Below are 12465 nucleotides of genomic sequence, written 5' to 3'. Positions count from 1 at the left end.
CTTCCGGTTCCGGTTTACTACTTCCGGTTTGGTTTCGGACCGGAAGTTTGATACCGTAATTCCGTTTCCGGTCGAGGTCCTGTTTCCGGGCAGTGCATATCCACATCCGTGTTCCCCATTTYGCCCCTTTGCGTATGCAATGTATATGCCCGCATCCGTGTTCCCATTTTGCCCCTTTGCGTATGCACCAGATTKGTWGSGCATCCCGCCGYCGCTGCAGAAAAATTGCATTCAATTTGGTRCCAAAATCTCAGATTTCTACCAGGCGACCAGGAGCATGCAGCAAGCAGCCGCCGAATTCAAGCGAATATAAAAATGCTTATAACTTTTAAATTACTGGTCGTAGAGAAAAAATAAAAATGCAGAAATATGCAGAAACACATGGAGCATATTTTTATTAAAGAAAATATAAATTTGGATTTACCCAGGAATTTAGAAAAATAAAAAATGCGCCTCAAATCGCCCTTTTTTGAAGAAAAAATCGTCAAAAAGATTATTTCTCCTAAGTGAAGGTGTTAAATTGGGATGTAGGTGGAGGATCGAGTATCTCTCTATTTATTCCTAGTCCAAAATTTTAAATTCGAACATTTTGTCCATAAACGATTAGTTTTATTTGATTTACAGTTGGTTGAAAGTTACTCAGTAAAATTTTGTCTAAACTCATATTACAAAATATTTACTGATCACTAGTTTGTCTGTTGACTATACAAAATCCCTTATCAATCTCATCAACTCTCCCACAGATGCGCTACACGCAAAAGGTTTCAATGTGGCCCGTCGGCTTGGTTACAAAGTTTGGCGTGAGTACGCCAATCATACGTGATGGCAAGATAACAGGTTTCTACGATGGTTGGATAGGCGGACGTAAGTTCCCCGTTGATATGGCCGGTTTTGCGGTGAGTGTGAAATTTTTACATGAACGACCCAATGCGAAAATGCCCTTCAAAGCGGGCTATGAAGAGGATGGCTTCCTGAAGAGTTTAGCGCCACTGAATCTCACGGATATCGAGCTGTTGGCCTCCAATTGCACAGAGGTATAGTCATACTTGTATTGTGTTTGTTATATTTTATAAATTAAAGTTGAAATTTGTTTCGCAGATCTTAACGTGGCATACGCAAACGAAGAAGAACGCCAATGCATCGCCGTTGAATCTGACATTACATGGCGATACGAATTTAGTGTCCTTAAATAAATTCTTAGTGCGTACGTAAAATGTATGGAATGTACAAAATTGTGTTGATTTGCTAATGCCTCAATGGCGTGCCGCAAATGTGCTGTGGCGTGAATCCTTAACCAAAGCTTAGTTAAACAAATGCAGACTCTGTATAGAAGCGTCAACTAATTTTCTGCAAATAACTGCGCAAAACGATTTTATTTTTGAAAACGGAATTTTGACTGTGTCGCTACTTGTCTACTATATATCTATATGCATACATTTAAGTTTTATTTATAAAGCGTGATTTTAATGAATAGAATGAGCACAAAAGGCATACAACTTGTATAATAATTAGTTAGGAGCTTACAATTTGTACAGTTATCCTGTTTCATATAATACTATTTTTACCAAAGCATATTAAGTCACAAATTATAAATAAGTTGCTGCATAATATATGTATACGTGTATCTAGCTGTAATCCTTACAGCGAAATGTCAAATGCATAAGGCGCTTTATTAAATATCTTATTTTGTTAAGTTTAGTTATTATAATTTATGTTTAGTTGAATATTTTAAGTGATAATACTGCTGTGTCGGGTAAATTTACTATTTACTACTATATGTGACTATTGTCGCATACATATATTTGATTTACGCTTAGTTTTGTAAGATACTCAATAATATTGTCCATAAGCTCAAATTCCAAAATATTTGTTAAATAAACCAATATTGTCAAAAGAATTTACTGAAGTTTTTGGCTTACTTTAAACAAACAAAAACAGAAATATTTGTAAGTTATATTCCTTCTTACGTAAGTCTAAGTATTTTAGTTTAAAAAACTTGTATTGCTCTAAAGAAAATATGTATAACTTCCAAATAAAAAGGTAAAAAAATTATAATAATAAATTCATAATGCTAAAATTTAGAAATTTTAATTTATATATATTTTTTATACTATTTTAATTCGACTAATTTAGCAGATTTTCGCATCGAATTGTAAAACTATTATTCACAAGTCAACTGAGCCTAATTTTCATTAGAAAAATCAATTTTCGTTCAATAATGGAAAAGAAATTGCAAATACTTGTATAAAAAAAGTGTTATTAAAACATAAACGATTCGAAGTTTTTGATGCAAAATTAACTCATTACAACAGTTTACAGTAATTTTGCGTTTTGAAAATTGACTTCGGATTTCTCACTTTTAAAATTTACACTAGTTTACAGTCATTTTGCCTCTATGATGTTAGAGGCTATTTCTTGCTAACTTTGGGTTGCTAACACCGAGCTTTTGTTAAAATTTTTCAACACGTACAGCTACTTTGTCATTTTGATTGTATTCAAACAAAACAGCACCATTTAATAAAATGATAGAAATATTTGTACGTGTTGGAACTCAAATTCGTAATCAGGACTCCTCAAATACTCCACAGGCCTCTTATCACACCAGTCGTCTCAAACAAGTTTTCTTAAGATTTGAGAAGAGATTTCTGTTACAAAATTGTGCTCAATGTGTATTAGTCCATACAAATGTCATGCTGCAAGAAAGCAGACCTATATCGCATCACATACATATTTATATACTAATTACAATGTAGATTGTAATTTCTTGATTACAAATATATATATATATATATATAAATATGAGAAAAGGCCAGCGAAATGCAAGAGAAGACGTCCACATAAATTCCAAGTAGCAACACAACATGAGAAAACCAAAGCAGTTTTATTAAAAAGGCGAGCGATCCATAGTTAGCTGTCAAGCAACAAAACGCAAAAGAATAAGTATTAAAAATGAAAACAAAAAATAAAAAAATATAGTTTCCAAATAATGAATCACACATTAAGTTATGAATATAACAAATAATGAATATACCAAATTAAATTAAAAACTTTAAACTTGAAGCGAATATGCCTGCTAAGCAAGTGAATATGTGCTTTTAAATAAAATGAATGGACGATACATCAAATAGCTAGATTTGTGAAAAAATGTATTAAATACATACATCAACTTTCATAGAGGATAAAGGAAAATATACTTTTTTTTTATAAAATATTAAATGGTACATAATTCTATCAGGAGATCTGTTTACTATAAAGCAATGAAACGAATCAATGTACATTTTTTGTAACTCATAAAATGATACAAAATTGATTCTCCGGTATACGGTTTTTAAAACAAAACTTCAGAGGCGCCCGTAGCCAAGCAGACTATAGTTTACCACTAAAAATTTGTTATGTTTTACTAGGAATTCAGAGGCAAAGAAATTTTAATAAAAGTATGCCATATTTTCATTTCCTCGTCTTAAAGCACAAAGTAGAGTCAAGGCGCCTAAAAGTGCACTGTATGTTTACATCTTCAAAATAATTTCAAAATAGTTAAATACCCATGAAAATACCTAGCTATATTATCATGATATAATTTGTCATTTACAGTACTTTATCTCAAAGTTAAATTGAAGCGCCTAAAAGCAGACTATATATTAACTATTTTGAAAAGAAAAGAAATATAAATGCAAACTTTGAAAACCCAAAAGCAGACTCTACATATGTTAACTATTTTCAAAATAAATTCACAAGCAAAGAAATACAAATAATACCTAAAAGATTCCTAAATCTATACTATGATTTTCTTTGATATTTCTTATTAAACCACAAAGTTGATGTCGTTGCGCCTCAAAACAGTCTATACATATGTTGCTTTTAAGTGATTTGATTTGATAATTTAATTTGATCAAAGCTAGTCAGCCTATAACTATACTATACTTTTAAAATGAGTATAGAGCGAAATTTGTCAACTCCATAGAGCGGTAAACTTATAATACAATTATAGCTTTTTTCGACAAATAAAAATACAGTTAGCACACTATTTCCATATTTCCATCAGGTAAAAGCAATATTTCTCAACTCAACAACTGCACGATTAATGAGCATACAAAATTTATTATTTCAAATAAATGTAACAGAAAATAAGGTAGCTTTTTATAGCTAAAACCGATTTTTGAATTCACCAACAAATAAAGCTTATAAATCATACAGTACGAGGTACTTACAAAAACAATCATAATGTAGTTATAACAGACGATTTACAAATAGTGTTTCAGCAAATAATAAACACAAAATATAAACATACTTATACAAGCAGGATATAGAAGTATAGATAGATGAAGAGTTTCCAAAATTTTCAAGATGAATTTAAAATTATTTAGCTATTACTAAGATAAATACTGTAATTTATACTTAACTCTATAAAAGCTAAACATTTTAAATTATAAAAGGGATATACAGCGCTTATTATAGCCAAATATTTTTAAGAAAGTCCGAAAAGGTTTGAAAAAGTTTTAATTTGCGAAAAATGTAACACTTTTAGCACGAAAAGTTATTATTTAAAAACTAAAGTTTTAAAACTTATAAATTTATCAAAATTTTTCTTCTATAAAATTGTATAAAAATTACTTTGTTATCTGTCGCCAAGTTTTACGAAAACTTTAGAAAAAACTTTAGCAAAAACACTAAATTTTGCTTTAAATAACTAATAAATTTCACATTAATAAATTTAAAAAAATTAAAAATAGTTTCGTGCACAATTTTCATAACTAAACTGTTATTTTTAATTGCAAATTAAAACTTGTATTTTTAATTTTTTTCCCTAACCTCTTCAATACTATTATGAATCACTTTTACTACAACGGAAATACGAATATAAAATAGAACTACAAATTATATAACTCCACGAGCTCTTAAAATGACCTTCAACATTTTCTAAGTATTTATTAGTAGATAATTCAAATTTCTTACACCAAAACACATACAAAATGACTTACGATTTAATACATGACGGTATGGTATATAAATACGTATATATACGAGTACATAAATAAAAACCGAGTACACATTTAGCTAGAATTTCGAAAATTTGTTGTATAAACTCAGTTAAATATACATCAGTAAGTATTATAGAATTATATATATAACTCTGGTACTGAGAGCCAAGCCCGAAATACCGATACTGCATTAATATAGAAAATGCAAAAAATTAAAAATATTGTGAAAATATTAAAAAAATATATGTAATTAAAAAGTTTTTGTAAATATATATACCACTTACAATATAAAATACAGATGGGAGAAGAAAGATATGAGAACCGAAGATTTTGAATAAAACGTATGATGATAAAAAAATACAAATTAGTATTTTATTTGAAAGTAGTTGAATATAAGGCTCACTTAGTGTCGTTTCTCAATGAAAAAAATTTACTTTTTTAGCCTGTGACACTAAAGACCGTAATTGCTTAAATAAATGCCTAAGCTTTGAAAGTACTGTGAAATTAAAGAAGTTACCCTGTTTTGGCGACCAATTCAAATCTGACTGTACTTAGGCAAATCCCAAAGTGTTGTGGTCTGTTAGTTATTCTAGCGACGACCTAGCAAACAAATGATGATCTTAAACATATTGCAAATCCAAGCGAGACCTTGACCAATATGGTTTCTTTATGACTCCCATATGGTGTTAAAATGTTAAAGAGCATTTTTAAATATTACCCAACTTTCAGGCTTCCATTTACATTTGTATGCCCTTAAGTATCAGTCAATTGAAACATTTTACTCAACAGTAAAAATTCAGACCATAAGCTAGTCAGCGACAAATTTTTATTTATTTATAGTACAAGCAAAGCTTCAAGCGCACATTTTTCCATAGAAATATATTTATTTGCATATTTGAAAGCCATCAACGCAGAAGGATATTTTACCTATTTGTTGATTTCGCCTTATGTAAATACATTTTGCGGCTTGGAAAAAAAAAACGAAATAAATAACACATTGAAAAGACAAGCTGCAGTTTCACGCACTTCACTGCATTCCAAACGATTTATGAAATCGACAAACCATAACTGTTACATTTCTCCACCTCACTGGCAACGCGCGAACTGTAGCTTTTGCTTGGGCATGTGCAGTACACCACACCCACTTTATGGTGTGGTGCAAAACAGATAACTGAGCATGGATGGCTGCACATTGAAGCGTATGTGCGCCTCCTCCCACTTGGTGTGTATTAAACGTTGCAACGGTGTGTTCATTGTCAATTCCTCGCGTACCAGCAGGTCTGTATTGTCACCACCACTACCACCACCGGCTTCATCATCTCTGCGTCCACCGCCCGCTGTCATTGTCTCGGTAGTCGCCTGTCGTTCCAACATGCCAGTCGCCTGTTCGTTATACACACGATTGTCGATAGTCATGAAAACATTGTGGCCAGAGCAACTGTAATAATTCAAATCGAACCGCGACTCAGCGTGATAATTTCGCAAAAGTTCCGGATTTCGATTGAACGCCACGCCATAATGGCCGCAGCAGCTGGTAATCCAAATTGGATAGTTGGGTGTTTTGAGTCGCGAACCGGGTTGGCGTGAAGTAACCACGGAGGGCTATTCGACATTTAAAATGCAATGTTATATTTACAAGCATATTTTTTTTTTTAAATATAAATATATATTTTTTTCTAAAATATTATTTTTAGCAAGAATATACGAAAAGCTTAAGACCTTACTTGTGTACTATCATTATCCCAAAGCAAAAGTCCGATAGTGCAGCGACTTAGTATACCATACTGCGGAATGGCCTAAAATATAGAATAATTAGATTACATAGAAATAACGGTCTTAAAGCAGTATTATTAAAGAAACTTTTGTTAAAACTAGGGTCGAAGTGTTTTAAGTATGATTTTGAAATAATAATAATAAAAGGTAAACATTTCAGAAACGATTAATGCTATAGAATCCATTATAGCATTAATCGTTTCGTCACACTGCTATTAGAATTTTCCCTAAAAATTGGGTCAGATCATTAAGTCTTACTATAAGGCATGTTTGAAAATGCATGATGAATATGGTACTCGAAATCGTACATTAGGGAGATCGGATTCAGATGAAATATATACTAAGGATTAAAATTATGTAAAAACCGTAGGTCGCTCTGCGCCCAGGCCACTTCAATTTAGAAGCTACAATATTATTGGTCGTTCTTAATTTCCGCTGCCATTTCGAATAGTCGTTCAGCTTAGAGCACTTAAGTGTATAAATTTATTGAAGAAAATGCATACCGTAGCAAAACAAAGTAAGTGCTTATAAAATATAAAAATAATTATTTTATGCTATATTTATGCAGTAATGTGCCTTTTAATGGCAAATTATTGCACATTTACTTAACGGTATATACATGTGCATGTGTGCATATATAAGCTTTCCAAAGCATCTAAAAAATTTTAGTTGCCATTGTATTAATTAAGATCCTTTTAACTGCCAACAGATGGCAATATAATTTTTAACAGAATATTTCTTTGAATGCCTCTTCTAATTTGCGTCTTCATTAATTCTTAGAAGTTTTTTAACTCAATGAAAAAAATTAAATTGTAAGACTTGTTAGAAATTTACTTCTCTGTAAAAAATATATATTTTTTTCACCTACTGCATTGCATGCCTTTGAAATATACTCACATAAGTGTTTTCATCGCCGACATTTACAACACCATTGTGCAAATAAGGTGTAGCGCGACCAGTTAAAAGTAGAGTCACTATCATCAAGGAGCCTTCTTCATTGTTCGTCATTGTTAGTGGTACTGCCTTACTGTTCGAGTCGAGATCGTTGCGAATTCTAAAATAAAATATAAAAAATATGAAATAGTGCATGCATGCTAAATAAATGTATAGGATTTTCAGTATATCCTACGTTAACTACTAAATACGATTTGATTAAATTAATGTTCACAAATGTGTCAATTTCAGGTGAATTCTTCGTGAAATTTTATACAAAAAAAAATTATTATTTTCCGCTAAAGATTTATAATTTACTTACTTTGTCATCGAGCGTGTCAGAACAGCGCTATACAGAAACAGTAATGTGCCAGGTGAGTCCTCTTCAGTGAACTAATATAAAGAGATTTCTTTATTTTTCCCACAAAATATAATTATTTATATTTTACCAGTTTCAAATGACGTTTTATAAAGTATTCCAGCTCATCATGTGGTGATAATGTGAAAATATATAACTTAAAAATATTTATTAGATATGTTTATAGCATACATACATATGTATGTATATCTTTTAATTTTATTGAACTAATCCCAACTTGCATTAACTACCCTACTTACCTTCTCAGTAATTGAATCATGAAAGAAAGTCACACTATGCTCCACGAAAACCTCCTCATCTGGCGATGGCAGTACCATTGTCACCTTGCCCTTATCCGATATGATGCGCAGAATTTCGACCAATGCATTTATCAGTGCATTTGTCTGCATCTCTTGCGTGCATATTAGAGGGCTGTAGACAGGTTTTATAACAATATTTCAAACTAATAATCAAATAAGGTTTATATATTTATACTCCTGATTGTTGCGTCCACGTCGCCCGAAGAGCAAGTACTTCAAAATGAAACCCTGCACTACAGAAAGTAATCCACGTGTAGCATTACGCGGTGAGCGTAGTCCATAAGATAGCTCTTCTTTTGGCGCACCGAAAGTGAAAGGGGTTTGTGTCCACTCAGCACGCATGGGAATAGATGAAGTGCCGAAGACTAATTGACGTAGGTCCTTAAGCATTGTTGGAAACAGTAAAGGAGTCAGGCGTTGAGAAATAAAATAAATAAACGTTTTAAAAAATTGGAAAATTAATTAAATAAAATTACATTTTCTAAAATATTAAAATAATTATTTAAAAAACAATGTTACAATTTTTGAGTTTTCAATTATTCTACTAAATTGTAAGATATTTCTTACTAATAAATTAAAAAATATTACTAAATTATTTTAAACAGTAACTAAATTAATTTAAAAATAATAATAGTTTTTTAGTTTCCTTTATTTTTCTAAATTGTTCGAAATATGTTATACAATTTCTCTAAAGTATTAAAAAAAATTAATTACATTATTACATACAAAATTTTTGAGTTTTCAATTATTTTATTAATTGTGGGAAAACTGATTATTTATATTTTATTACGAAGGTATGGTTTTAAGAAGACAAATTTTCAGCGCTTTTTTCCATGGCTCCTTTAAACAAATTTCTTTTTTTTTTAATATTTATATATTTTTTTTATATTTTTATTAACTAGAGTGTGTCAGACAGATTTTTTTAATAAAATATATGGTAGATATTTAGAAAAAAATTTATAGTTCTTGAAATTTGTATATTTTAAAATATTCAAAACTTATTATAATTTACCGTTGCCAGTTCCGGTGTGATTGGCGTACCACCCTCGGCTATAAAACGTGAGCTCATTTCGTATTATATTATGTAAGACTTTTATTAATCAATTATAAATATGATTTGTGATAAATTAGATTTTATTTTAACAAAATTTTCGCACTATAAATTTTGTAATAATATTATAATAGTTTTGTAAAATTAATTTTTATATTTCTCTCGAGTTATTTTTTATTTTTGTGTTTAGTAATAATATTTTAATTTGAACACTAAACAACGTTATTCAATATAAATACTATTTTCTCAATTTGTTAAATATTTTCGTACACCCGAAATAACCGTTTAAACCGTTCCGCAGTTCAAAGCGCAATGATTTTAAATCCGCACGCTCCAAAGGGCTTACATCAAAATCCTTTCGGCATTTTACTTACGCACACTTTTCAATAAATTTTAATTTCAAATGTCATGAGCGCACATATACATAAACGTACACATACATTTCAAACAAACATTACTAAATACTTCCATAGGCCTCAGCCATCAAAGCGTAAATGGCCTTAAAAATATGTATGTTTGATTTCCACATGCAACTGCTTATTTAACACCTACTAAGCATAGTTTTTGTAGTATGTAAACTCCAAAAATATATAAGTGGGCGTTAGCTTTCATACGACATAATATTTGCACGCCTTTTTGCACACTTCAAAAAGTGAAATCGCTTCTCTCATTTACTCTCGCTGCCAAAAAAAGGAGTACTGCCGTACCGCATGGCGGCTGCCTGCCAGTCATTCAAAATTTAAGTGAAATTGAAATTCACTTCACACTTATCCTCGAAAAAAGTAATGCAGCTGTGTGTGTAAGTGCATGATGCCACGTTGCTGCACGTTTATAGTAGCAAAACAAAGTTCGAAGTTAAAGTGAAATGGTGGCAGGCCGCCGTTTTGCAGGAAATGCAGTTGACAGCAGGATTTCCATTTAGAACCTCCGTCAGCTAACAATTTTTGTGCACATACACACACAAAGTATGTAACTGCGCGCAGCCCGAATGAGTACTTATGCATTAGTATTCCACAGCAGTGCACTCGTCCTTACCGTCATACAAATGTTGGTGTGGATATGCTTACAGGCAAAGGTTGCATGTCAGCGTGCAAGTTCGTCTGTAGTTAGGACAAATTTAAATGTACTTATCACCATATAATTACCTCTTTTGCACTTAGCTACGAAATTCTATTTAAATTGCTGCTTTTCTGCGCTCGCCAAATATTTGTGCATACATATACATGCTCGTACTTCTGGGTATCAGCTGTGGGTGTCGCAGCTGATTGAACTTCAAGTTCAGCCAATATTTTATATATATTGGATTTGTATTATATGCACTGTGTTTCGCACTTGAGCTCTCATTTCACATATGTAAGTACTCGTACATATTTACAAATTCGTGTTGCAATTTCTTTTTCACATATTTTTTGTATCAGCTCAATAAATTTTAGCATATTGCTAGTAAATCATATGAGGAGATATCATCAATCAATAGCTGCAATATACTGCAATGAGTTATATGTGTGTGATTTTTGTGCTATTTACTATTTACATGTATTTTCGTAATTTACCTGCACCTATTAGAGAGTGTGTATGTACAAAACCAATTGGTATAGCCACATATTATAATGTAAATATATAATAAATATTAATCTGTTTCTGAAGGTTCTCGCCAATATTTTAAATATCGATGGCTCTTTAAAAAAGTAAATCTATATAGTTACTTTTACTAGTGCTAGTTCGTGTAAATAGACAAATGGACATCGATAAATTCACTCAGCTCGTAATACCAATAATTTATAAGGTCTGTGAGGGTTCCTTTTGGATATCACAAAAATCATGGCAAACTTAATGTACCCTGTTCAGGGTATAAAAATCTCTCATTCATAGTAGGAATTTATACTGTAAGTATTTTTTCCGAATTTGATTGCATTTTATCAGAAACTGGCAAACCTTTTGGTACTATTTCTGGAAAGTAAACGATTTTTAAAATTACTTTTATAACTACAAAAGAAAAGCTTTATATGAACTTGGGGTCAAATTATTATCTTTCATTATTTTTAACAATGGCCTTGGCTGAGTTCACAAATACATGCGTGGCACTTGTCACTGAGAAAAATTTGACGATGCTATTAAGATCCAAAAATATTGTTGCATGCATTTGTTTTATCAAAAAAATTTAATTTTCGATCACAAATTCTAGCATATTTAGTCTTTTCCTATGGAATGGTATTAAGGTAGCACAAAAAGTTGCAGAGTAACTTAATATTATATTTGTTAAAGTAAGACTAAAACTGTGAGAATTTTTCAGTATGCATGTGTACTTTGCACAGAAAATCATTTTGTGAAATAGTAATTAATCGGAGTTATCACCTATTAAATTTATTTTTGTTAACAAAAAAGGACGTAACTTCGGCTACACGATTTTTGCCGCTCAAGTTTATATGACAGCTATATGCTACAGTTTTCGTGAACAATTTGTTGACAGATTGTACCTTATCCTTAAGAAATAATCCTTACTAAATTTCGTGAAGAACAGTTACCGTTGTTACAGATAATTATGTATGATAATTATTGTATGGCAAATATAGCATACAGGTGTACATGGTCCGATATCTGCTGTTCCGACAAATAAGCAACTTCTTAGAAGGAAAACCATGTAACGCAAAATTTCAGTTCAATATCTCGAAAACTGAGAGACTTGTTTTCATATATACAAACAGTCAGCCGGTCTTACATACATAAATCGACTCAGGTCGTCTACGAATATTTCCTCTGGGTATTACAAACTTCGCGGTGAGCTTAATAAACCCTGTTCAGTGTATAATTGCAGAACTAACTTTAAATTTGTTGGACAACGCATTACTAAAATTTCCATGAACAAATTTTATTACTCATACGCCATGGTGCTCACTTTTTTCATATAAACAGTAATACAAAAAATTCTTTCTATGCTTTAGAAACTGAGTCACAAGTTTATTTTATTTTTATTTAAAAAAACATATTTTATTCATAATAAACGATTACATACAAGTATACACGGTAACAAATATTTTGAAGCAAATAATT

General features: G+C 31.2%; 2 protein-coding genes across 3 annotated transcripts in view; one reads left to right on the top strand and one right to left on the bottom strand.

The window, feature by feature from the left end:
- LOC108969731 (galactosylgalactosylxylosylprotein 3-beta-glucuronosyltransferase P) overlaps window positions 1–1897 on the top strand; it is an 8332-nt gene extending 6435 nt beyond the window's left edge. For both annotated transcript variants that reach the window (XM_018934623.1, XM_018934622.1), the window contains 2 exons: window positions 744–1034; window positions 1099–1897. In XM_018934623.1, coding sequence (XP_018790168.1) covers window positions 744–1034; window positions 1099–1212 — 405 coding nt within the window. In that variant the 3' untranslated portion in view covers window positions 1213–1897. The remainder of the gene's footprint in view (window positions 1–743; window positions 1035–1098) is intronic.
- Window positions 1898–5844: 3947 nt separating this feature from the next.
- On the bottom strand, window positions 5845–9462 carry LOC108969747 (protein FAM188B2). Its single transcript, XM_018934657.1, has 8 exons — window positions 9376–9462; window positions 8539–8744; window positions 8304–8475; window positions 8135–8200; window positions 8008–8078; window positions 7650–7806; window positions 6704–6775; window positions 5845–6581 (listed from the first exon to the last, which is right to left on the bottom strand). Exons 1-8 carry the CDS (start codon window positions 9430–9432, stop codon window positions 6126–6128), a joined length of 1257 nt encoding a protein of 418 aa, XP_018790202.1. The 5' UTR covers window positions 9433–9462; the 3' UTR covers window positions 5845–6125.
- Window positions 9463–12465: the final 3003 nt, after the last annotated feature.

This window comes from Bactrocera latifrons, unplaced genomic scaffold (assembly GCF_001853355.1).
Source record: "Bactrocera latifrons isolate USDA-ARS-PBARC rearing strain unplaced genomic scaffold, ASM185335v1 scaffold_264, whole genome shotgun sequence".
In the NCBI taxonomy this organism is placed as follows: Eukaryota; Metazoa; Arthropoda; class Insecta; order Diptera; family Tephritidae; genus Bactrocera; species Bactrocera latifrons.
This window is presented reverse-complemented; position numbering and strand designations above follow the sequence as displayed.

Coding starts and splice junctions, on each gene's coding strand:
- LOC108969747 (XM_018934657.1), bottom strand. CDS start 9,432: ATGAGCTCACGTTTTATAGCCGAGGGTGGTACGCCAATCACACCGGAA. Junction 8,476..8,538: donor CGTGGACGCAACAATCAGGA/GTATAAATATAT, acceptor ACCTGTCTACAG/CCCTCTAATATGCACGCAAG. Junction 7,807..8,007: donor CTGACACGCTCGATGACAAA/GTAAGTAAATTA, acceptor ATTTTATTTTAG/AATTCGCAACGATCTCGACT.